The 27,340-nt window shown below is 36.9% G+C and overlaps 1 protein-coding gene across 1 annotated transcript; it reads right to left on the bottom strand.

Moving 5' to 3' along the window:
• Window positions 1-837: 837 nt before the first annotated feature.
• Window positions 838-27,017, bottom strand: UFL1 (UFM1 specific ligase 1). The gene is made up of 19 exons (XM_072408665.1): window positions 26,864-27,017; window positions 24,190-24,335; window positions 24,083-24,111; window positions 23,027-23,124; window positions 21,185-21,299; window positions 20,160-20,290; window positions 18,932-18,990; window positions 17,941-18,087; window positions 16,054-16,229; window positions 15,081-15,260; window positions 14,767-14,887; window positions 11,628-11,750; window positions 10,432-10,546; window positions 9,383-9,549; window positions 8,158-8,288; window positions 7,026-7,106; window positions 5,364-5,449; window positions 2,500-2,680; window positions 838-1,298 (listed from the first exon to the last, which is right to left on the bottom strand). Exons 1-19 carry the CDS (start codon window positions 26,974-26,976, stop codon window positions 1,080-1,082), a joined length of 2,418 nt encoding a protein of 805 aa, XP_072264766.1. The 5' UTR covers window positions 26,977-27,017; the 3' UTR covers window positions 838-1,079.
• Between the last annotated feature and the right edge of the window lie 323 nt (window positions 27,018-27,340).

The raw sequence follows: 27,340 nt of genomic DNA, 5'->3' as shown, positions 1-27,340 counted from the left end.
CTTTTGTATCAGTTGTTTCAATATGAACATATAATTGTATTTGAACCAGGATACAGATATGAGGCATTTCTGCAATACATCCTAAGAGTATGTGTAGGAGAATCTCTCAAAATATAATCCTTCAAAGCTTCTAAAAGCTAAAAGAGAAGCTTACTGGTTTTACTCATAAACTATTACATTGCACATAGGATTTTGGCCACAAATGCTTTCTTGCATCAATATAGATGTTGTCATACCTTAAATGAATAATTTAAACCAAAGACATTACAAAGTTTGTAAGACAGAAACCTAATAAGAGCATGTTGCTATATACATACAAATATCAGCGCAGACTTTGACCCCCCCCCCCTTCCCACACACACATCATGTTAAGATATCCAACATCAATGTAAGGCATTAGGCTCAACTGCAATTTAGAATACAAACTATGTAGAAGTCCTTTAAAGTTGTATCTCTGTACTATATCCCCATTGGAGAGAAGTAATTTGATGTCTCGGTGTCAAGTCAGGGTGTCACCAGGGCATGAAATGAGAGGAAATCATAAAGAATGACAGAAAGCAATCAAACACATACAAAAGTTGTATATCCGCCCACACAATTTAAAACTTGTCTGGAGTTGGGCCTGCACTTAATATATAAATTAGTGAACAGCATGGACCTCTGTTCTGATAATTCTGGTTATTGATGCATAATCGTGCTGCAGCTTTAAGCTGCCAAAAATCATTTGAAGTAGTGAAGAATACACACTACACAGATGTTTTGTTGTGTCCTAAATAACACAACAATGAAGAATGAAGGAATGTGATAGCAGATGTAAAAAAGGTTCTCTACACACTGTCATTTACAGATTCTTTTATTATTAGAATATTACATTTTTTTCTTCCATAATTTATTACAAAATATTGCCAAAATAAACCCTACTTAAATGAGGGTATAAAGATTTTCATTAATTGCGCTGTGAATTTTTAATATGATTTTCCCATTTTGACATTTATTTTATAGCTCCAATTATAAGCTGTATTAAAAACAGATGCACATTTATTTGAAAGGTGCAGAATGGAAAATGAACCCGTTTTAGTTTAGTCTTCTGAGGCTGAGGCCTTTCTGGAACGCAGAACAAGATCTTTGATTTTGGTGGACAGTTCCTGAAGTTCCTTTCTAACATCTTCTGATGCTTTTTCAGCCGATTCTGCTGGGTCTCCCATCGTGTCAACATCTTCATCCTCTTTTTGCTTTGTCTGACCTATAAGCTGTTTAACTACAAGGCCCTGGAAGCTAACCAAAAGCCTATGCTGATCCTAGGAGAAAAAGAAAAAACTATAATATATCTAAGGGACAAAAATTCTGAACAAGAACTTGAAAAATATATTTAAACATAAAATAACAAACCTAATTAAAAAAATAACTAAGGAACAAAAATGTAATATACTGCTGTGCAGGCCTTACATATGGGGACTTCAGGAAAACATTGTCAGCAAGCAGAGGAATTTGTCTTATTCCCAGAAATGCAATTCATATATTGTGAACTGAAAGCTCACTATAAACTATTAATCCTATCGCCAATGTAGTCAAAATAAATGAAGTCTGACATGATTAAAGTCTAAGCTATGTGACAACCATGGATCCCTCCCTAAATACAACTGAGGAGTGCATATGGCCACCATGGACAGCAAATAGGATAGTCACAAAATTACCAGGTAAAAATAAAGGAAAAAAAGTATAAAGAAAACCAGTGCAGCCATCAAACCTAAGGACTGGAAAGGAGCACAAACATTTCAGACATATCTGGACTGCAGTATGTAGCTTAAAACCATTACAGCCAGACATCTTGGATTTCCAGGAAAAGTCCACATTTCTTTTATGACGAGTGTACCTTTGTCTTGCCAAATATAGGCTCACTTAACCGCCACCCTCCCTATTTGCATGTAACTACTTCACTTTCATTCCACTGCTACTCTGTTTAGATGCTAGGAGGAAAGTTAGAAAGTTCTGTGTAAGTTCCAAGCAATGACTTAAGGATTACTTGGAGCTGAAAGCTCCTGTGTTTGAATGGTCAATCAGAAAGGAGACGTTTTATCACAAGGGAGGTATGTAATAAGTGACAAGCTCCCCATACCAGAAAATACCATGTATTTCCAACAGGCAAAGTAGTGCAGTGAAAGGAAGGCAAGTAACTGCAGCTGGAAGGGAAGAATGTCATTAAAAAGGTTCACGTTTCTTTTGTGGTTGCTTTAAATTAAAAACGTAATGTCTTTTAGCCTAAATCACCACCAAAAGGCTCATTTAGTACAGTAAACTTTACCCTGTGAGTAGAAAAAACTGCCAAAGTTAGACAATGGCATACAACTACGATTACCTGGATGATAAACACTTAGGCAGACACCATAAGCATGTTTCGGGTTTACTGGCACTTTAAGTGTAAGAAAACTATTTTGAGGTGGCACTATAAAAGGATAATGGTGCTATGTAGTACATATTATATCATACTCATGAAAATACCTCAGGGATCTTGGATTTCAGAAAAGCAATAATCTGTGGGACACATCTTCCTGGTGCATGGAGCATACAGTGAGTTGTGAATTGAAAAAGCAAGACAGATGTCAAATGAAGGATCAGGGCTGCGTCTTCTGTGACTTTGAGCTGCTCGATAAGAGCCAGCCTGTGCTGGAACAAAACTTGCCTAAAAAACAAAAATATTCAATGCCCTGAATAGCAATACATTTTAAATATATTGTCTGTTCCACCAGCTGAAGAGCACTTGTGAATGGGTTCACCAATATTATTAGGACAATTCTTACCATTATCTTTGCCATATTTATGAAAATACTTATTCTTCAAGGAATACAAATTTGCTTTATGATGTTTAGGACTAAACAAATACGTTTTAATACACATTTTATTTTGTACAAAATTATCTATGACATATAGAATATGAACATTTTATATTTAATATATACAGTTACCAGGCATAACTTCGGACTCCTATTGGTATATGTATACGTGGCTAACTTTAATGGTTCTTTGCTGAAAAATGTCTGTATACAGACCTTATATATGCTTAATACAGACGTTACTATACAGCTTCCCTTCCTCCTTGCCAGCTAAATGCTGGCGTTAAAAAAATGACTGCCCTTCTTACTTTTAAACCTTCTGTTCACAGAAAGTGGGGTGCTTCTTTGATCATCCACGTCCCTACATAACCTAGGCTCTACCTTTTGGCTGACCAGCAGGAGGCCCTCTCCGGATTCAGAAGAGGAGTCCCAAGAGGTGACTGCCAGTAACTGGCCAGCACAGGCAGTTGTACAGGGCTTAATAATTACCCCTTTCCCCCCACTGGTGAGGGACCATTTATGTGCCAATACAGCAGACTTGTGACTGTGAACCACAGTTTGTCTGTAAATTCAAGTTCTCAAATGCAGATACTCATACAAAATAATTAAATCTCTTGCTGCTCAGAACGTAGCAGCATGCAGTCAGATATGAATCGCTCTACAATTTTCAAGTAAAGATATTTACTCTTTATTGAATTGGGCCACATGGTTTTAATTACTACTCAAAAAATTCTGAACTAATCTACAATTTATTCCACCAATCCTAATGGTTCCTGATGTTAGGAAAAAAAATTGTATATGAACAGTGCATACAAATATATTTGTGTCTGGAATGCATGTACATGACTAATACAGCTAACTTGTGAATGTCAAAATAAACAGCAGAAAACTATGGTATGTTTCAGGAGGGGTTTTTAAATGGTTAGGAGGACCACAAAATAAATATTCTGACATTCACCAACTCCATAAATAGAGCAGTCTTTATAAGGGCATTAGATATTTATCTCACTGCCATGTAACAGCTCAACTTACAATCTATGGTCAGTCAATGATCCTATCTTTACAAATTGTGGACATTCCAAATCAAAACAATTTACCAAGAAATAAAAGTTAAAGCTGGCTGTACTCTCTAGTGGCCTGGTCACAGCTGTGATTGGTGAGTTTAGACTAGGCAAAAGTAAAGGTATACCACAGACTAAAGCATTTAAAAACAGTGACTTGCAGTGCATCCACCTTCTTGGCCTAAAAACCCTTTATTAGGAAGCCTACAACAACTCACCAATGTAGACAAAAATATACCAAGTCTGTAAAACCCTACCAACATTCTATTATAATCTGGGAAATCTTTGTCCACTTTTACCTTTTGGATTTGTGCCTAAAGGGTCCACTAAGTAATAATACTGTATACTGATAAATGAGTGTGTTAATATTTGTAATGACACTATGCAGTATGATGGTTTGGGGGACAAAGAGCACCACCGCCAGGGGTGTATACAGTGATCATTTTCATTGATTTGACCCCTTCACTGACAGATAGGATTCATAAAATTGTCCACAGGCACTGTCTAAAAAGTTCATCAATTTACAGTTAACAAAGGGGGTTTGTCTCCAAAATGATTTCCTTCACTCCAGTGTATGTGGAGATATCTAACATGTGGATCAACAGTAGTTTGGTCTCTATAAGAACTATAAGTTTGTTTATATGGTCGCTGCCATGGTAAGGACTCCTGTACAGTAAAAAAGTTCCCTCTTTTCTAAATAAATGGCTCAAGCCACGTCATGCTTGCCAGCCACCTTGGTGTGTATGTAAAGGTGAATTACTAACTATAATGTCCGATTCATTATTGTAATGCAAATGAAGATATTAAAACATACAGTAATGGTGACACTGGTCATTGAAGTTTTGTAAAGGTACTTTACCAAGTGCTCACACTGTAGAAGTACCCACAATAAGTAATAAACTTTCCTGAGCCACTTTTATGACATTGGTATCCAAGTATACCCATAAAGTGTAGAGGAGTGTTGTCCAACGCAAACAATTTGCCACTTGGGACATTTTTTTTCATCACTTGAAAAAGGTAGTCTAAGCAGCATCAGAAAAACATTTGCCAACCCTTTAATAATGTTTTAGCAGCTGTCAGGCTCCTTAAGCAAACATGCACTGAGATAAAAATAAGGGTTGTCAAACTTGCCACTGCTGACCTCCTAAGAATACTGTTGCCTGGTTGTCTCTAGCTTCACTTTTTTCTGACAGGAATAAGCATGAAGATTTAAAAGTCAGAATGATCCTTAAACTGCACATTAGTTCCAGGTTAACGCCTTTGAAAGTATTATAGACAAAATATCAACATGATAGCCAGGCAATTACTATTTGTAAAAGAAAAGGTCAGTAATAGCAATCCCAAATTGGTTCAGCACAGATTCCTTTATAGGCCTTCTGAGTTGGTAAACAAGAATCTAAAGGCTTAAATAAAAAAAGGACAGAGATGTGTACTCATTCCTATTTTATTCCTACTTAAGTGATGTAAGTACCTTTCTTTCTTCTTATCTCCTTTCTTCACTAGGACACCGCATGAATCTGCTGCTGAATCCAAACAAGACAAAAATTCTTCGATATTCTATATGGAGAGAAAAATAAACACACTTAACAAAACTACTGTTTGAGAAATATCTTTCATTAGGTTCCTTTTTAAAGTAATTCTCCCTTTTAAAAGTATCCTGTCAAAAAACAGGCCAATGGTACTGAACAATTCTGTGAATAAATTTATAAAACCCAGGAACTGACAAATAAGTGTGAGGATCCAGTTACTCTACTCTACTAATCAGAAAGCACTTTTAAGAAGCCAAGGACCATGCACTGGCAACAGTACATTCAAAAAAATTAGGTGCAATGGCCAACAGGTTCCTGAGATTTGCGGCTGAAAGTCTGAAAAAGGCAATAGGGGACACACACACACACACACACACACACACAGACACACACACACACACACACCTTCACTGATGAAAGTGTATCCTCTCCAGCCTCTTGGAGAGCTTTAATAAATCAGGCCCAACAGTTCTAGTATTCTACAGAATAACACAGCAACCACATTGAACAAAAGAGAATATAGACAGGGTTTTATTCTTGTAACAATGATAAAGCTATAAAAACTTAGCTTTCTCTTAGGCACATGCAAGGCAATCATTGTGTCATGTAACTGTTTTATTACTGGTTTCGATCTACTCTGTTAAGAATTACTGTAAATAAGCAGTGGACTCACAAAGCTTTAAACATCTACAGCTGGGCCCTTCTCAGCTCAAAAAACAGAATTTTGTAAGAGACAGTGGGATTACTTTGCAAAGTGTCTATTATTTCTGCATTGGAGATTCTTTACTGAAATATTTTCCTAACATCAATTCACAAAGGTTTTAACCTCAAAATCTCATGTGGTATTTAAAGATTCATCCAATATTTGATTTAGTATTACAGTGCATGGGAAACTATTGTTGCAAACTTTTATTTTGCAAAAAAAAAAAAAAAGATTATATACACAATTTTACTGAGGATTTGTGTCACTTAACATGAGCAAAATGTGACCATATGTTTTTTTTTTACAATTCTTCCTTTCTCTTCTCTGTCACTTTCCTAGCCTTCATCTAAAACCTTGCAAATGGCTTTTTGTTTATTGTCAGGTTCAGGTTGGTGATAAAATACAGAATGTATAATTTGTAATACTACGTACCGTATGTGTTATGCTTTGTGAATTTACATTTATGACATACATACAAGATTTACAATGTACATTTATAAGATATATTCAATACAAATCACTTGTTTTTTAAATTGTGATTTGGTGCATGAGGTAAAGCTTTGAGAATTGTCCCCAGTGTTGTGCACCCATTAAAACAAAACAGGTTACGTAATAGAGATCTTTAAATTGATCTTTTTCTTTGTGCATGCAGAGAAAATCAACTTGTTCATTTTAATGCAGAACTGCACAAAAGTATCTCCTTTTCACTCCCCTGCTAAATCTAACTACCACAAATATATAAAAAAAGAGCCCTACTTAAAATCCAATAGTGGAAAGAATATGACTTTTTCTCCTAATACTAATTGGAACCAGGTACCTAGATGTAGGTGGGGGTTTGAAGCAAAGCACAGGTTATTCAGATAATTAGCTACATGTGAAAAGATGTATTGAAAACACTTACTTTCCCAGACAAGGAGCTGTTAAGTTTTGCCAAAGGGCCCTTGGCTTCCTCTTGGAATTTATTTAACATTTTCTTTCTAACCTAAAAAACAGGACATGTATAAAAACTCCACTATGCAATCCAACAACCTATAATAATGTTCTAATATAGAATATATATATATTCAATCACTGCTGATATGTTAGTTCTGTTTGTGCTCACAAATAAGACAATACAGTGCTTAAAGTGGAACCATGGCCTCCTAATAACTAAAATATGTGCTGTGGCACTTGATTATACCTGTATCTGCAACGTCTTCTTCTAATCCCTTAACAAATACCTAATGATCCTGCCAGTAAAGCAACTTTCTTTGATAGCGTTACAACTGTTGTGTTGATCCTAAATTCAGAGCACTCTTGTGTGTGCTGTTCACTGCAATCTAAATTGACAGCATTGTTGATGAAGCCCTCCCACTGTAGGGAGCTGCAGTGCATAGGAGAGGCAGAATGTGAGACACAAAGACAGAGTTGACTTTTTTTTTTTACACGGAGGCTTCTTGTTACTTTCAGTGTGGTAAATCCAGTCGCTAGCAGTTGATCAGGCACTAATGTGACATTATTATTGTTATTGCACAGGATTTATACAGCGCCAACATGGTACGCAGCGCTGTAAATTAAATAGGGGATGCAAATGACAGACAGATACAGATAGTGAAACAGGAGGAGGAGAGGACCCTGCCCAGAAGAGCTTACAGTCTAGGAGGTGGGGGAAGTATCACACAATAGGAGGTTTAGACTGACTCAGCTATCTGTACACAATTTCACAATTTTATGCTTTGTATGATGCCCCTTGATTAGCAGAAAACAGTATAACAATGTTTATGAGAAATGCTAAAAGTTGATAGCATATTGTTTTTTCCTTAACTCTAACATTTTTAAAAAAAAAATCATAATCAGATCTATACTTCCCTTCTTTAAGCTTGTATTGGATAAATTATCACTTTAGCCCTGGTTTTATACAGTTTCTATAAGAACCCATCTATTGCCTAGTATAATTATGTATAATTATAGCAACATACTTTAGACATTTTCCAGAGACTGCACTTAGCAAATAATGGTAAAAGATACATATAGAAAATGCAGAGTATTAATACCTCACTGGTAATGGTAGTGTAATCTTCCACTGCCAGCATCACATCCCCGGCCAGAAAATTGAAGATGAGATTAGTAATATCTGTGCACACCGTCTTCAGCACGTGTTTAGCAAGGTTACTCTGAGTTTCATCTGCAGAATACACAATTTCAATTATATTACCTCTCAATGAAACAGCCAGCAATGATACAAGGTGGTAAAAAAAAATTGAAAGTTAGAACAAAAAAGTCTTAAACAAAGTGGAACGCCAGACTAAACTTGTTTTTAGGTAATAAACATTGTAATAAAGTTAGTACATTAGTACCACTTTCTGATCACTAGATACCCCTGTCATTGTACATATTCAGGAGGAATTCAACTCACTGCCCGCCCCAGGGACTTTACCGGCCAATACAAAATAGTAAAAATATCTCTTTACTATGGATTAACAGCAATGAAAACACATTTAGTAGAGATGTTAGAAACTCTGCTCCACTCTTGGTGACAGTTATCACTTTAAAAAAAAAAACTTTCAGGTATTCAGGGATATCCTTCAGCGAAATAGGCAAACACATATTTATTAGATAAACAAAATTTGACATGACAAACACACATGAATGTTCCTCTCACACATTGCACTGCCTCCAAACAGAGGGCCACCTACTACAGATGAGCAATGTTAACAAAGGCCTTTTCTGTTTCTGGTGAGATTTATTTGCTGGTTTATAGATTATATCTGAACATCATGCTGCTGCAACCATCATTTTGTCAGCATAAAGGGTTTCTGACCATAATGATATAGATTTCTTGCATACTAAATTTAGGCAGTACAAAGGTGGCATTTCCTGTAAAATGTGTACTACGTTATGTTTACTAATTCAAGTTCAGCGAAGGATTCCATTGATCTCACGTTTTATTTACCTTTTACCTTTTCAAGACACGTTTGTTGTAGAAAAATTTGATGAACGTTAAATCAGCACTCATGTGCGATTTTCAATGGTCTCTATACTTAGCTGAACGTAATTACTATTTTTGAAAATGCGAATACTTATCCTAGTGTGTAAGCTTTGTGAACGGAGTCTACCACTTTGAAAAGCTTCCAAGAACTATATTCAAATAAAATAAAAGGGTGAAAATGTGGTCACTATACTGAATGCAACCTGTCTGTTTATTAGTTAAGCAGTGTTTAGTAAACAAGAACACAGAATATATTACTGATAGTTTCTCCAAATGATGAAGAAGCTGACCTGCAAATAGCTTGATTCCCTTTTCAAATAAGCGAATGTTGTTATAAAGATTGGAAACTTCTTCTTGAAAGTCTTTCATAGTTTGCCTTCTGCTTGCACCCGATGCTTGTGAAGTTGAAGACATGAATACTGAACGTACCACCTCCTGGTAGCTTTTGGTTAGGGGCCTTATAACACAAAAAAAGAGAATATTTATTTTAAAGTTCTACATGAGATAATATTAGTACTCTACACGTCCAATCATTTTTTTAATAAATTCATTCCTAAGTACAAAGATGGGAAAGCTAAAAACATTTTACTGACTCATAAAAAATACAGTAAACTCATAACAAAGGCACACTATAAATTAGGGGTGAACTTAAATTTTGGCCTTGACTTCTTAAAAGTGTACCTGTAGTGACAAATGTCAGAAAGTCTAACAGTGAAGTAATAAGGAGGGATGGGCCAACCATAATAAAAATTTGGATTTATATAATAAAAAGCCTTGGGTTATCTTAGGGGCCTTAATTATCTTGCTGGTTAAAACAATAAAAATAAAGTAAAAAATAATAGCTAAGGTGAGAAGGGATTAATTAGGACTGATAAGGGAAACTTAGTGTTAATAACAGACACATAAAAAAACCAAAAACAAAAGTGGAGAAGTGGCAGGGTGAAAAGAACAAGGCAAACTATGTAGCTATGTGTACTTTTTTAGACATACATATTGGGCCTGGTTTATCAAAGCTCTCCAAGGCTGGGGAAGATAAGTCAGTGAAGCTGGGTGATTCAGCAAGCCTGAAATGGATTTCTTTAAAGTTATTTGCTAGCAAATGTTTTGAATTCTGGACCAGATTAATTCCAGGTTTGCCGGATCACATAGCTTCACGAATAAAAATGTATCCTCTCCGGCCTTGGAGAGCTTTATGGCCCATTATGTACAAAAGTGGTTCATATTGGGTAATATGCAGGTAAATCTTTGAAATGCATTATAATAAATATAGATGATAAACCACTGATAGGAAAATAATTATAATCCTATTATTTTAGGGGAATCACCTAATATAACTGACCTTATTAGGTTTTCAGATAATTCCAGAAGCAACTCATCGGGGGAATCTGCAATATGTTTTCTTAAAACATCCTGAATATCTTCTAAGGACAGAAACTGAATCTCTCGGTGTCTATCTGATGTGAAAAAAATATCAGTAACATACGATCCTCTGAAACAATACCAGAACAGCATGACTATTTATCAATTTTAATATACTTGAAGGGAGGCAGTAATTTTAGTTGTTTAGATAAATTATAATAAAATCTAATTATGTCTGCACATTTGTAAGAACATCTAAAACACTGTTGTGTCATCTGCTATTTATTAAATGGTCATGTGGTTTTACTAAACATTTAGCCACGATGAGATAAACATCACACAAACTTTACCATATTTGTGCTGAGCACTACAGTTGTATTATAGAACTTTGAAGTTGAACAAAAAAAATTGAAGCAGTAGATATAAAGGCTGAACCAAAGACAAATATACATACAGGAATTGTTGTAGGATTTGCAAATCTCTTTAGTCAATCTTGTGATCAAGACAACACAGCCAAGTTGTGCAGCCCTGTAGAAACTACCCTGCAGTTAAACAATATAGCTGGCTTACCCTATAAAATTACTGAACCCCAGCAAGTCCAGTGCATGTCTAAAATTGTGATAGGGACACTAACATTAGAAGCAGAAGATTGGAGCAGAAGAAATAATAATTCAGCTTTTGCACACATTTCTGCCTGCAAGACAAATAGGCACCACAATTAGATAGTAAGGGGTATATTTAATATTAATTATAGTGTTATATGTTGCCATTTTAGAAAAGATTCTAAGTTTTAAAGCTAAAGGAAAGCTCCATTATATTTGGAAAGGACAACGGGAGGCAAGTGCAAACAGTTACCTACAATTACTACCCTGCTCTCCTTTCTGACACCCAGCTCTGGTGAAACCTAAAGCACATTGGTACCATTAGCTCAGTGCTTCCAAGCCCCTGAATTTTCTACTTTCAAAACTAATTTCATAAGAAAAAAGCAGGAAATGGAAAAAGAAGGTGCAAGGACTGGACGCAATGGGCCAATTTAAAGTGTTTGTTAAGGAGAAGACTTCAAAAAGAGTTTCAATGATTTTGGAAATACAATTTTGCTCAATGCAGCAAAGCTAGAAAACAAATAAAATATTTTGTCATCAGTCACAGCTATAGATCATGAGAAGTTCATTATACTTGCACTTGAAGAATGAGTCTCATCATCACTGTCTTCATCCTTTCTGGACTTCTTCTTGGTCTTTTTAATTTTTATCTCTCTGGCATTTCCACAGCCACCTCCTTTAGTGCTTCCGCTGCCCTCTAGTGGAGAATAGGTAATAATGTAAAAACAGAGCATTTGCCTTTTTCTTTTGAACATAGATTACTCTGCTTTTTAAATAAAAAGAAAACTAAATTTAAGTAGGCTCACCAGGACTGAAATGCAAAAAAACAAAAAAAACAAAAAAAAAACTGAAGCATAGCTTTAAATAGTCCTTTTTTCAAAAAACATTAAAGACTGTATTATTTTCCTCTATTGCTTTTTCTCTTCTATGTCTAATATACAGTTCCAAAACAGCTCCATTTCACATCTTTCATAACCAGAGTGCTTCCAATGAATGGATTCTAAAGCATACCTTATTTAGATGTATGAGAGCTGCCACTGTTGAACTGCTATTAAAAGGAACATGTTCTGGGAATTTTTTTGATCCTGGCTTTAATACTAAGACCGGGAACATGTTGGAGGTACAACATCTTACAGCTTAGTCTATTGCTGGATTGACTGCAGTTCATAATTATAACATTGGATGTTACTAATTCTGTTACTAATTCTTGTGTTTTTTTCTCTCTCTGTTTTTCTATGATGTGTTACATATATCCTGTGTCATTCACCATGTAAGGAGACCTTCCGTTTTTGCATGCATGTTCTAATAAAGACAAGTTCTGTTAACCCACAATGGCTGTTCTAGGATGACTCCACTGCACCCAGCAATCATACTCTGCAACAGAACAAAGGTCAGACTCTCAGACATCTGTAAACTGCTGTATTACCATGTAGTGGCTCATCTTGCCCCCTAACAGCAAAAGGTAGAGTTTTAAGACTTTCAATTTTTAGGACAGAGTTTTTGATGCACTGCTTAGACATGTGATGGATATCCGTAGCTGAAAATAAATGGCTTCAGCTTCCAGCATCCTTAGCTTCTGTTTCATCAGGCTTTTGTTGTGATGGGTTTTACATTCTCATACAAGTCAATATAACTGCACAACTTGCTGAAGCATTTCACAAGCAGGTCAGAAAGAGCTTAACTACATGCAGGGTATTGAAATTGGTATGATGAGTTGATCACCTGATTAGTTAAATATTTCACTAAGTGCCTGCCACATCCCCACAGTATTGTAGAAATTCAAAATATACAGAAAGGGGACTTAATTGGCACATGTAAAAATTAAATAACAAAAACTTTTTATTAAGAAAATAATAAACACCAATAAAAGATTATGCCATTTGTCTTAACATGCAAGACAGCACGATCTGAACATCAATATTGCTCATAAAATGGACCATGCAGGTTATATTCATCTAGCAATAAATTCTAAATGTTCTGAAGTGTCTGAAGCTGATGTCATCAACACAAGCCTTTAATCCACAATGCTAAGTAACACTCTAAACATAGAACGTATACAATGAAATCCATATGAACATATATATATCCATGAATACTTTTAGAACAGTAAAAACTTGCCAACAATGCATAAGTTTTATAGCAAGTCATAAAAACAGAAACTATCAACTATCTGGTCCACCTGCCCTAAAACTTTCTATATGAATAACCTACCTAAGATACATACCATCAGTTACTTCCCCAGGTGTTGAGCAGTGTCCATCTCAATGGAACCATTTAAATCTCCATACATTACCAGTCAAAGCTATGGACCTTAATGATCATACCACTACCTGTTCCTATGGCTGCCATTGTATGAATGTGGCTAGCGATAAACACTGTCTGGATCCTGAGTTTACAGAATAAGTGTAGAATATCACTGTCCTTAATCTGAGGTGTCCAAGGATATGGATGTTATAATGTGCAGGGACTGTTGAAGCAGGCTTTGTCACAGAACACATGACCTGCAGTTAGAGGGACTAGTTGTATTTTTAGATACTTAGTAACAAAAGGAAATTGGTTTCAGAGATGCACACAGGGACATGGGCGATTCTGGGTGAGCATATACAGCAATCACAGACAATCCTATAGTGTTGGGTTGAAGCCATTGCTTTTGTGTATGAATTTAAAATGGCTGATGAGTTCACTTTAAACAGCTATCAAACCAGAAATGCATTTTTTAGGCTAACTATTAAAACTAAAAGCGTGGAAATTTCAAATCATTTCATATCAGAAGCACTTAGTTTAATTGCAGCTCTGATTGAAACAGTCTCACGCTGAAATTATTCGAACCTCCTGGAGATATAGTTTCCTGTTTCGATCACACTAGACGATAATAACTGTTCTCCATTTGCATCCAAATTGGGTAGTTTATCTTTAGATTAGAATTTATTTCAGGTCAACATGCAGGACATGCACTCCATGAAAAGTAGTTTTGAAAGAAAAGAACAGTGTCTTGGACTTCTGAGAGGAGAATAGGCCAAAGGAATTGGACCATCCAAGATATCCTTTGAAATGTAATGGAAGTGGTTGCTTGCCAGAAAACACATTAGTGACAATTTTGTATGTTGATTTGGCTCATTATTATGACTGCAACTGCAGAATTAGTAAAACCACAGACCAGCAACTTATCAGCCATTAATTGCCACTTTTGAAATCTTAAACAAGGCAGTTTTGTGAACACACAGTGTGAGCCTATTATTGTAGTGCACCTGGGCTTGAGGGTGCCAAACCAGGCAGAGGTTTACTTCACTAACTATTACAGTTGTACTGCTAGAATAGAAAGTGAAGTAACCCACTCAACATCCTAACTCTGGCTGCCATCCTCCTAGGGTAGTTCACCCACAATCATGATTGATATCCTTTATCTCTCTTAATCCAGGACAGAAGTGTTTTCGAATCTTTTCCAATGTATGGCTGATGTGGGCATCTTCCTAGTTTGGGGGAAATATAACAGAAAGAACAGGGTTCCTCCAGATATTGTCAGGGGTTCCTTCAGCAATTTGTCTCTCATGTCAGTTTAAGTGACGTCAAGGATCTTTTTTGCTATCTGAAAGGATTGTACTCACTGTACTGTGAACTGTGGATATAGAAATTATACGAAGGGTTCCCTAAAGACCAGAAAGTTACCTCAAGGGTTCCCACATGTTAAAAAGGTTGTGAAAGGCCGTTCTAACCTGAAGCTTTCTTCCGCCTTTCTTCTTTTTTGTCTTTTTTACGCACAGCAGCATTTTCTAATAAGGATGCTTGCTTGAGATCATCTTCTGTTACCAAAAATACTGGGCCGTGCTTCATTTCCTGGAATAATATACCAAACACAACATAAATTACAGATAACTATATTATTCTTATAACAATTAATGGTCATCATACATGGGACATATAAAACGGATACCAGTAACAACTGAAACAATAATTAGCTACCTGGATTTCTAGTAAACAAGAATCACTGTAATATTCCCAAACACAATAATTCATAATTGTTGCATACCTTTTCAGCTTTCTTATGCATGAGGTCATCAAAGAGTGCGGCACATTCACTTATAAACTTTTCACTGACGACAATGGTGTCACTAAAGATTCGAAAAGACGACGTTTTGTTTAACTGTCTCATCACTTGCTGGAGTAAGATTGAAGCGTCTTCCACAGAAAAACAACTTGGTAACAATGTCTAGAGATTAGGAAAAAGTAAATTGAATATGTTTTTGAAGGGTCTGTGATTCCCAAATCAGTGCACAAGAGCCATATCTGATCCCTAGTCTAATATGGTAAATTCTTTCTCTGCTTGCCCTCTTGGTATAGTAGTTGAAATGTATTAATTGTAAGGCAACCAGTAACAAAAAACAGCTGCAAACCCACTACTGGGTTTACTACTACTATCAGGTTGTGGAAGGTCAGGCCATAGTGAATGCCGAGCAGATGAGTAAGTGTGGGTGAAGAAGGCCACTAAGAGAGACATTTGTATTTTGAAAGTGCATTAGGGACTTTGTCAAATATCTAATATTCCCTTTTAAACAGGTTTTGCCCATACAAGCCAAAGGAATGTGAAACCTGCTTGATGATGGGCAATTGCAGGTAAAAAAGAGGTAATATGCAGCTGTTGATTTCCAAATGATCTAACCTTGAACCGTCTAGAATTGATATCAAACCAAAGCCACCAACACAAATCCAAAGCCTGTTGACAGAGGTCCTTAATGCAGCCGCCTTTGACTTCTAAGCAAACATACATATAAAAAAACATATCAAAGATGTAGAGTTAGGGCAACACAGCATTTTGATTTTCTGGTTACCTGTGCAGGTTTGGCCATTGACATGACTGGCCTGCTTGTTTCCTTAGGCTACAAAGGTCAAACAAGTCATTATTGCTAGAATCTGCATCAGTGGCATGTTTTTATGTGACTTTATGTTCTCGGTAATGGACAGTACTTAAAACATTTGTTTAATTATTCGTGTGCTAAACATACCATGATGTCCAACCATGATCCAGAATTAATAGCTTCTTCTGCTGAAGCCTCCACTTGATCTACTATACTTTGTCCAACACAAACTGATTTGAGAAAAATTAACTGAGCCGACTTATAGCGTTTTTTGACATAACCCAAGGGGTCAGGGATCCCAAGTCTGGATAAGGAATCAAATTCTGAAATATAAAATTAAATCAAAAAAGTGTTATTAATAAATCTGTAAATAGGAAGGGGTTAATTATAATGAACGGCTTATTACCCCATGCATATATTTACTATATATTCCCAATAGAAAAAAAAAAAATTTTGCAAAAAGCTTAGCTAACCTTCCTGGCGGTCTGAAAAATAAGTATTTTTAGATGTCAAAACGGTACATTTAAAAAAAATTATTATTTTAAATTTCCCGCCTGGTCCTGCCCTCCAGCCGCACGCTAGCACTGCCTGGCCCGGCGGGCATCTGCATCCTCTGGCCTCGCGCCCCAATGTTCACATGCCGGGGACGCAGATGCCAGGCATTGCTGGAATACGCCGCAGGAAGGTGGGGACCAGGTAAGACTTGAAACTCGATGGCAATGCCACCCCGAGTGTGGCTCGGGGTTACAGCTTTTGTTAATGGATAATTCACTCCGAGCCACACTGAACATTGCTGCTAGGGAGGTTAACAACAGTTATGGGATATACCCAGGATTATGTATGGTAATATATTTATTTTGCCAGATTATGTCTGACCATTAGGCTAACCCCCACACAAATATAAAAGCAGGTAATGTTTTAAAACAAGCCTTCAATAATCTTCATAGCTGAAGAAAGTGTGCAGCAATTCACTCTCAAAGTTCACAGCATAAGCACTAAAGTCCTTACTTCCCATTAGTTGAATTCACCCTGCCCTCCAATGCCAGAGTATCTGCTCCATGTACATATCAGAAAGCTGCCACCATAGAGAGGTGATCAAGAGAAGGAACTTTCAGGATGACTTACTTTACAGTGTCTGCAGCTACAGAGGTCCTTGAGGGGATTGATTTAAAATTCACTTGTTAAGAATATGTAAACAATTGTCCACAAATTCATTGTAATGCCAGCTGAATAAACAGAAAACTATTCAGATAGAAATTGTACAGAAATGTAAAGAAAGCTTCTTTATTTTAATCCTAATTTATTCTACACCTAGTGATTACAATTTTAGAACTAGGCTCGGAAAATGAAAAAAAACCCTGTGTAGTTCTAGTCTATTTAGGTAACGGGTAAAAAAAATCTCTTAGCAGCAAGAGAATAAAATTAGCACTCGAGTCCTAGTCAAATGCTGGCCTAATAGCTTAAACAATATCCAAGTCACTTATCCAGAATAGGCGTCAGTGAATTGATCATTTACGTTTGGTGTTGCAGTGGGTGTTTGCAGGCTAACATGATTATTTCCCAATGAATCCTTAACATCAAGGTTTTGAGACATGTTGAACTTGGATAGAAATATTTATGATCTGTAGCCTGGCACTGTAGATATTAGATGCATCTTTCTATACACACCGAATATGTTGTTGATTATTAGGATGTGAAGAGAGAAAACAAAATGCTACTCTACTTTTAGGATTAATGAAAAAAAAAACATGTTTGTATTGGTAGATTGTTTATTTATAACAACCCATCACAGGGCTGAATGAATTTTATCATGCGAGAATGAACTTTGTAAACTTTCCTGTTTCTCTGCCCCACCAAAGCCTACTACAAAAGGTAATCCAAAATGTTGAAGCACGACTGCCTATCTCAAGGCAGTAGGTGAAAAGTCAGCTTTTTAAGCCAAAAGCTGCTTTCTCTAAATCACCTTAATGTAGCTAAAAACAAGAATCACAAAGCCCTCCTTGTTTCTTGAACAGAGAGAAAGGAGAGTGTTACCTAGGTAACCGTTTTGCTTGAAAAATGCATCTATCCAATTGCTCTGTGTTCTGGCATAGATGTCAGGAATAAACACAGCCTTATCCTGTCTCCCACCGACCACTGTGCCCTTTAAACGTCCACAGTTAACAAGCTCCTCCAACAGAGCTGAAAAAAAGAATGAAAGAATTATACATTTTCTTCTAAAAATAAAGAATGTTAAATAGCACGTCTTAATTGCCTGAACAGTTTACAACACACAGCATATAAATGTGCAATACATTTAGGGCCCAGTCATTTAGTAACTAAATTAAAAGACATTCAAAGGCTACATATCCTTTTAAAGAGATGCTGTGGCTAGACCATTCACTTCAAGAACAATCGTCCCATAAATTTAAATGTGTATTTAACAAAGTTTATGCACATTATTCACCCACAAAAGCATCCTTTGTGTAGACATTGAAAGGCCATAAAACTGCTGCTGGGTGCCACCATCTTGCATGTGACGACAGCAGCCCCAGGCTCCCAGAGCTGTTTATATTACTTCAATCCTGGCTTTCCTCAGCAGATACATGAAAAGGTTATGTAGGGAGCAAAGAATGAGCTATGTCAGCTCACACAGTAACTAGACACTCCTAGAAAAGCAGAGGGTTTTATTCTGCAATAAGGTGGAAAGGGCAAGTTCAAAGGCAGATTTGACATCAATGCAAAATCATTGATGTATTTACATTTTAGTCATTTTTTGGTTGGTGGTGGTGACAGAATATAGTTTTTTACTTTTGAAACAAAACCACAGATACGAGCATCTGCATTGGTTGGAAGATAATCTGTCAGCTTACAAATAAATCTAGAAGTCATTAGAATCTATATGGCTCACAGAACCCCAGAATAGAAGCCAACAGGACTAAAGTGTTTGATTAAGACTTGATTATAGAAGAACTTTACTGTAAATATATAAACATGCAGGCAATACAATTTTCATTTTGTATGAAAAAAACAAAAACAAACTTACAGTATAAAAGATGCTCCTGAAAGCCATGCTGGGTAATCAAAGTGATCACTGGAGTGGGTCTAAAACAAAGAGCATAGTACTGAAAATTATCATCCTAAGCTTTAGCCATTTACTTACTGATGGTACATAGCAACACTGTAACCTAGGCAAATATAAAGTATTAAATGTCTGATATATATATTTCATATACATTCAATAATTCTTTAGTGTGCAGTTGCTCTGAGAGTTGCTATACAACAAAGACACCATTAGCACACTAATTCACTTAAAAATTTGTTTCACGCAGCAATGAAGTATTCAAAGCAATTTTGAACTGAAAAAAATAGCATTGTCCAGAAAATGTTGTTCATTGGCATAAAATCTGAATAAATAGTTTTAGCACATTCAAACCCTTTACCACCCAACAAGCACTAGGAATTTAGGCTTTACACTGAGGTTGTAGTTTCTGGTTCTGATGATACTGGATCAGCAAGACAACCAGGCAACTAGCAATGTGAAAAGGAGAGCAGAGATAGTAACCACGTAGTCCTAAAGACATCAATTACGTTTCATCAACCTGTTCTCTGCATTTAGTTCCTGGTATAGATTCAACACCCACCAATAAGAGTAGCTGCAAGGTGTCTGTACATTGTAGTCAGCTTTCGTTGTGTATATGGTTTAGGGTTTGTTTATTCTACAAACATTCTGGTAGGTCAGTTTGTTTTTGGTTAAGTTTACCTCAGAATATATGCAGGTTTGTTTGGGATTAGTGGTGAGCCTCTATGGCGCAAAATCTTATGGAATGTGACGACTCAATATCAAATGCTGCATATAATGTTTGTTATTTATCTAAGGAAGTACAAAGTTTACATCATGATCCTAATATAGTTGGGGGTACTTCCAGCCAACTCATTGACTTGAATATTCAGGAAAGAGGAAAGTTTCTGAAATTCTGCCTGAATCAGCTTATGGTGTAAGCACTGTTGGCAGGCAGGGTAGCTTAAGTCTATTTAAGGATCTCACCCTATAGCCATTATAATGCAAGTAAAACAACAGAGTAGTAGAACAGACAGAAAAAACACAGATTATCCTTAAAAACAAAACTGTAATGTCTAGCTAAAGAATGCAATTCCCACAAAAATTCTGTCCAAAGAAAAACACAATTGAGTCTGCTGGAGTAAGCAAGAGGACTATCTACACACAACTGTGAAAACCATAAAAGTTTATATATAAAGAAATATATTCTTACTTTGTAATAGCTGTAAAAAGACCACGGATTCGTGCCCGGTGACGAGATACAAAAGACTCTGTATAAATCACACCTTTGTTGCTTTGGTCAATTTTCCCGTGAACAATACTGCTAAGTCTACTTGAAAGTGCCTATGGATTAAAAATTTGTAAAAATGAATGTTTCCCTCATACAGAAATGTCTATTTGCTTCCAGTCCAAGTCACTACACCAGTCTTTTCCAACCTTTCTAACATGAGGGAACCCTTGAAATAACTTTCAGGTCTTGGGGAACCCCTGCTAAAAAACCTATATCCACAGCCACAGTACATTGGTGTTGTGTTCAGTAGGAAGAATGCTGCTTACACTGCTGGTCAGTGGAAAGAATGTCACCGTTAAAGATAGCAAAAAAAAGGTATTGCCATCAGTGGTACCTGACCTAAGAGCCACAAATTGCTCATTGTTTAAGGAACCCCTAGCAACCTTTGTGGGAACTCTGGTTGAGAAACATTGGTCTACACAGTAAGTAAATTCCTATCAAGGACTCTTAAAAAAGGTCTCACCTTTCTGAACTCTATAAAAAAAAAGCTGGACATAAAGATTTTCTGAAAATTACCAATTTGTAAAAGGAGAAAGAATTTTTATGGTAAACAAATGTAACAACATTAAAACCACAACACCAACCCCATGTCCTTGATCCCTAGGTGGTCAAACAAATACCATCTGTGAACAGATGTTTTTGCATCTGAAGCATTACAGGGAAAACTTCATTAGAATTGTATATTATATATATTGTGTATTATGTATATTGTTACATACATGTAATCAAGTGCTTTCCCTTTCAATCAAATGACATCTTTAATCTGATTTTACCAAATCAATACCCACAACTAAACATTTTTAGAATTTGCTTAGGTGTATACCCTGAAAACTATATTTCAGCTAAAGTCACCATGATAGTTAGGCGATTTATGTTCTAATGCAGCAGTGGTAATGAAAGAAAAAGCACAGTCACTGAAATATAGTTTTGGTTGTATCCTTTATCACCTCTGTCAGGAAGTCTCCGGGTAGGTCGTATGCCTTGCACAATTCTGATATAGTCACTTGGCCGGCTTCCTGCAATTTATCATTAACTTCTTCAGCTATTTGGTCCAGATAGTTGCTAATGAGGCGAGAAATATATGTAAGGGTTTTAGCATCTGCAAAATTATTTAAAGTCAAGATTTGAACAGAAAATGCATAAGTTGCTGTTAGATACACAGGCCTAATGTAAATATTAGACAATCGTTAATATTTTAAAATCCTTTTTATGGATATAGCATGTAACTATATATGCACATGTGTACAGTCATATCTGCTCATTACATAGAAAGGGCCTGGTTTTTGTACAAATGCACAAGTTACACAAATATGTGGCTTGCAGACACTTCTAACCCATAAAAAGACTGCAAGTCACTGTCGCGTGATGGAGATTGTCAGAGGACCTTTTTATATTTATGACACAAATTTACTGCATGCTACATTACATGTATGTTCACTTTCCCAATATACACAGATAATGACAGAGCAGAGAGACCTCCTTGATTAAAGAAAAGCATATTTTGTGTCCTGCTATCATTCCCTCTGTGATTGGAGGAGTCATGGCATATGACCTGTGTGTTATAGTAGACCTACATTTATGGTCTACTAGGCAGTACCTAGGCAGGTCCCAAAGGTGACACTGCAAAACGCACATTAATAATGCACCATGATTTTTACATTTATAAAGCAATTTGCTTTATTTTTTTTATAAATGACCCCCAAAACACACGCAATGTTTTTGTATATAAATATATATAGGTCTAATCACAAATGGTTCTCTTTACATTGTTAATAAATAAAAAATGTCTAACTGTGTTAACAGTTTCCATCAAACATATGGAGAACAAGACATAATGGACCCTGTGTTCCAGGTAAGAAAGAAGAATCTGAGGACGATACATACCATGTGGCTGTAACCTAAATCAAATATCTTTGTATTTCCTGTATTAACTAGAGGTTTGCTCTGTATCCTTCTATGGCTAATTTTGAGATGTAAAACTGGTCACAAACAAATAATATATGTATTATATTTTTTAGGTTCTGTTATCATATGGAGTGGTGTCCTATCCAACACCCCAAGCCTAAAAAACAAATATCAAACATGTATAATACAATGTATGTACTTTTATTATTTTAATTTGTCTACATGTATTAGATCTTTTCATTGATGGATTTAAGGCTCCAACAAAAACCAAAGAAACTTTATAGTATTTGGAAATTGTGAAAATTGTCAACCTGTTAAAAGACAGACACATCTAACCAGCTACTACTGAAAGATTAGCTACTATACCTTTGTTAAGTTTTATACATTGGCCCCATGGTTTACTATGATACATGAAAACGTGAATGATCCATACTTCTAACAAAAGAATCTATGTATGTGTAGCTTACAAATTCATCTGAACCCAGGGACTAAGCCATACTAGCATTATTTTTAAAATAATTTAGTTTATAAAACGAAAAGTATGGAGGGACAAGTAGAATAATTTTGTCTGAGCAGTTGAAGATACAAGTTTTGTAAACAAATTGTAGAAAATAAAAAAACATAATGACCATAAAAAATATAAAACTTTTGCTATTTGAAAGTTTAACTATTTCCTTGTACCAAGTTATTGTGATGAAGAAAATTTTGCAGAGATGTCACTGTGCCCCCATGACCAATTACTCTGACATTGGCAACATTTGGGGTCAAGAAAATTAGTTAATAATCAGTTATTGTTTGAGAAACCATCATGCAAATTAACTGGATTTCAGTCAAACTCCTTCTCTGTCAATGGTCTGTCTGGGATTTGTCATCTGCTTACTTACTCGTCAATGAGTTGTCCAAGTACAAACTGTACATTTTTTTCTGATCTCACAAGCTCATTTGCTCGGCTTTCAATATGAGTCAGGTCAACATTTATGGCCTGTCAGAAAACAAAACCAATTCAAAGCTTTATTAACTGTATGCATACTTTTGTTCTTTTAGCAACTTAGATTTTTCCAAAAAAACATTTGATTCTGTACAAAGCACCACGATGGCAAGGTATATAGGTAAATAGGTAGTGCGAGAACTGTGTGCTAATTACTTATAGCAATCAGTACAGTGTTACAGGGGTTGGTACAAACTAACGCTGACATGGCCCCGTTAAAGCTGATCTGATCCTAAATTGTTCACTATGTGATGTCCACGGGTTCTGATGCGAACATGATTCTCCTGTACAGTTTACAACTATTGGAGGGTCTAACAGTTTCAATTAATAGTACATTTCAGCATCATACACCAACATCATGAGTCAAACAGCTCAACATATGCAAGGACAGGGCATATTTGGGTAAGGTGTTGCAGGTATTGGCAGGTGTTGCATCAATAATAAACTTCTGTGTCCATTCTCATATATCTCGGTATTGGGTACATATCCTGAATCAACACTACTACACTAAACATTAACCAAAAAAACATTTTACAAGTGTAAGCAAGCTGTGTGGTGCATTGTGTTTCTAATATGTAGTAAGCCTCGTAAATAATAACTACACAATTGTTTTGATTGTTAGTAGCACAAGACTAACATGTTATTGTCAAAGGTTTATACAAATGGGGGGGGTTCTAAATGTCAAGGTTGTTTTTTCCCACCTGATTGCCAATGTTGAGAAGTTGATCCATTCTAAGTCTAAACATGCACATTCATATAAACCCAAAGTGCATGTTTGCAGAAAAAGTTTGCCTGCATGTGTAATTACCATCTAAGGTCTGTAGATAGATTTGCAAATATAACTAAACAGAACACAGGGTGATTATAAGTACTAAAGTAAAACAATAGAGTCTGCATGGTCAATAATGAATAATTCATTGGCCATGTGTCTTTGGATAGCAAATTAACATACCTGCTGCAGTTCAACTATGTTCACTCTTCCTAGAAAGAAAGAAAAAACAGCAAATTAATCATTTCATTTACTGTCTACATCACAAAAGAATTGTTAGATTAACTCACCCCCTCTAACTTGAAGTTCATCACATATTTCTTTAGATATTTGTGAAGGTGTGATATATTCTTTTCCATCAAGAGTGTGCACTACATCCAACTGCTTCTCAGCTATGAGCTTTGTAACAATCTCTATGCAGTTACGTTCTGATAACCTGCAGGTACAATACATAGCAATGTTTAAAAGAATAGCACTTACAACCCATTTTGTAATGTATTAAAATCACCCAAAACCTAGCAGCAACAGCAATGGGGATTCGATCAAACACCCCACAGAAACCATACATACAATTCTTCGGCACAGTTCCTCACCACCTCCAGGTGATATTTGTTAAGGAGTTTCTGGATCAAAACCACTATTATAGCTGATTACAGCCAGCATTCAACCCTGTCCATTTACTACAAAAAAATTAAATCAAATCTATTAGAATTATTAAAGAGGAAGTAAACCCAAAAACAAAAACAAAAAATACATTTACCTTCAATCCCGCAGTTGATCAGTCCAGAGGGTTCTTACATTGGGTCCCGTGTCGTCCTGGCATCCGTCTTTGGGCCGGCGTACTAGGACCACTACTTCTCCTTGTTCTTCTGGGTTCTTCTTCCTACCACGCCCAACCCAGGCCCAAAATCAGGTGACGTAGATGGGAAAAAAACTTGCCGATCTCACTGCACATGTGTGAGATCATCAATTTCTTTCGCTTTTGGCGAAAGGGCTCCTTTTGCGCATGTCCAAGATGCTCGGGCATGCGTAGAAGGAGCAGCCAAGAGCCTCCTGGGATGTGTGATGTAGGTTTCCCAGGTGGCTCTGCTCTTCCCTTCATTCTCGATTGCCTAGGCGGTGCTTTTAAAAAAAGGGTGTTGCACTTAAATAAAAAAAAAAAAAAACAGAATTTTTACCTTACATAAAAGGGCTGTCTACCCTTTTATGTAAAGTGAAAATTCTGAGTTTAGATATGCCTTAAATCAGCCCATTTTATTAATAATTCCAGAAGAGAACAAAGAAGGAGATGGCAATGCCCTGGAACAGAACAGGGACCAGTGAGTATCAGGATTTAGTTTAGCTTTAAAGTGGAACTAAACTGAAAAGCAAAAAAAAAAAAGAAAAAAGTTACCCTTTATTTCTGAAGATCCCTCAATACTGCTGGAGAAGTCCTTGATCAGGTCCTGCCCTTTCCTGGAATCCTCCTTTGTCCTGGTGTGGTGGAAACGCCAGGTGGCGCCATCCTAATCCGTCTAAGTCACCCGCATTGCGCAGGGTGGAGATCAGGTGACCTAGTCTGCTGTAAGGTGACCTAGTCTAAGGGGAAAAAAGAGAGCCAATATCACTGTGCATGTGTGAGATCAGCATCTCTTTCCCCTCAATGTAAGAAAATGCCCCTTCTGAGCATGCCAGAAGTAGCAGCCAGGAAGGTGTTGGAGAAAAAAAAAGAATAACATTTTTAATTTATATAAAAGGGTTGTCTACCCTTTTATGTAAAGTAAAAATTTTCGTAATAGGTGCGCTTTTATTAAAATAAAAAAATGACATTTACCTTTACTTCCTCAGGTCCCCCAATGCCTCCACACCTGGTGCTGTCCTACATTCTTCCCGAGTCCTGGCACAGAGGAAGCGCCAGGCGCCACTAACCTCTTGCGTCTTCTGATCTTACTCAGCATGTGTGAGATCAGGACTTTTTTTTTATTGTAGAGAAAAGCCCTGAGATTCCTGGGATATGGGACAATAAATACATAAATATGGAAGTAAAGATAGAAGGAAAGGGCTAAAAAAAACTTTTGGGGAAGAAAAAAAACAAGCTTGTTTTTGCTTTATATAAAAAGGCTCTCATCAGTGTTGGACCCAGAATTTTTTTTAAGCTGGGTGGGAAGAAATTGTAGGTGGGTGGCGGTCCCTGTATTGTAACCCAACTCTTCAGTAGCCACCCAAAAACAGCCGGGTGGTTACTGAAAAGTGCAGGGTGGTGCGCCCTGCTAAAAGGGTCTGGGGGGAACACTAGGTCTGCTTAAAGTACACTGGTGCCATCACATCATTGCTAATCACACTCCAACACACACCATACAGACCTGCAGTGCTGGGTGTTGTACTTAAAGCAAGAGTGATGCAATTAGGCAGCACATTTAAATGACTGGGCCTCCTTATATGACATAATATTTTGTGTGTGCTTGCACAACACAGCTGTGCTAATGTGATCTGACTGTTCCTTATTGTCAGGGAAATAGGCTCATCATATACATTCCAATCTGATTGTACAATCTGCCAGCAATCACACAGTGACATAGTGATTGCATAGAGTGCAATGTACAAGGGTTGTATGGTCAGGTTGTAACGTTTATGGAGTCTCCTGGAAGTGTTGGTTGGCTGGGTGTACAGATGTCAGACAGATGTAACATATGTGATGATCTGTACAGGGAGAGGCACCCTGACATGTAGAATCACACATGCAGAATACATTGATATTTTTATCATGTCATAACAAGGAAGAATACTGTTCACACCACAACCTGGTAAATAAATATACCCTGACATTCTCAGCTATGGGGGACTACACCTGGGCCGCACAGCATGCTGGGAGTTGTAGTTCCAAAACACTAGGCCAGCCACTGGTTGCCTCCTGTTGCTCGCACATTTGTTTACTGCCCAGCCCGCCTCTGTCAGTGCACCACAACTCCCCATACACAGGGTTACCTCTGTACGGTGTCACTGAGCTGAGCTCGCTGGAAGTCGGCTGCCAGCCGCCGTATTTCCTCCCAGTCGGCAGACATGTCTGTGGTGCTGAAATGTGAGCTCCCCGGGCTCATAGACACGTCATCCCACCGCCTACGGAAAGCTGCTCGGGTCAAAACTCCTCCTGAGGAGAGCAGTGCGCGTTGTGCTGTGCAGGCTGCTGTAATGACACAAGAAGCAGCCGGCTATAATTATGGCCACATAGGCTTCAGTGGTGTTCTGTTTGCCCCTTTTACTTTATACCCAATTCTATTCTGGCCATCTTCTCCTCTGGCAGTCTCCTCTGGCACCCCTGACACACCAGTGGTTCACACTAGGCATTGTATACATTTACATTGCAATGGGGCCCGCTATTTACATTAGTAACCCAGCTCCTGGAAAGCCACTAAGTATACATCAGGCAGCATTCCCAGTTACTTATACACATAATACAATCAA

This window comes from Pyxicephalus adspersus, chromosome 4, assembly GCF_032062135.1.
Source record: "Pyxicephalus adspersus chromosome 4, UCB_Pads_2.0, whole genome shotgun sequence".
Lineage (NCBI taxonomy): Eukaryota > Metazoa > Chordata > Amphibia > Anura > Pyxicephalidae > Pyxicephalus > Pyxicephalus adspersus.
Note: the sequence above shows the minus strand (reverse complement) of the source record. Positions and strands in the feature narration are given on the sequence as shown.

Coding starts and splice junctions, on each gene's coding strand:
- UFL1 (XM_072408665.1), bottom strand. CDS start 26,976: ATGAGCCCGGGGAGCTCACATTTCAGCACCACAGACATGTCTGCCGAC. Junction 18,991..20,159: donor CTTTTTACAGCTATTACAAA/GTAAGAATATAT, acceptor TCTTTGTTTTAG/ACCCACTCCAGTGATCACTT. Junction 5,450..7,025: donor ACAGCTCCTTGTCTGGGAAA/GTAAGTGTTTTC, acceptor CTCTCCATATAG/AATATCGAAGAATTTTTGTC.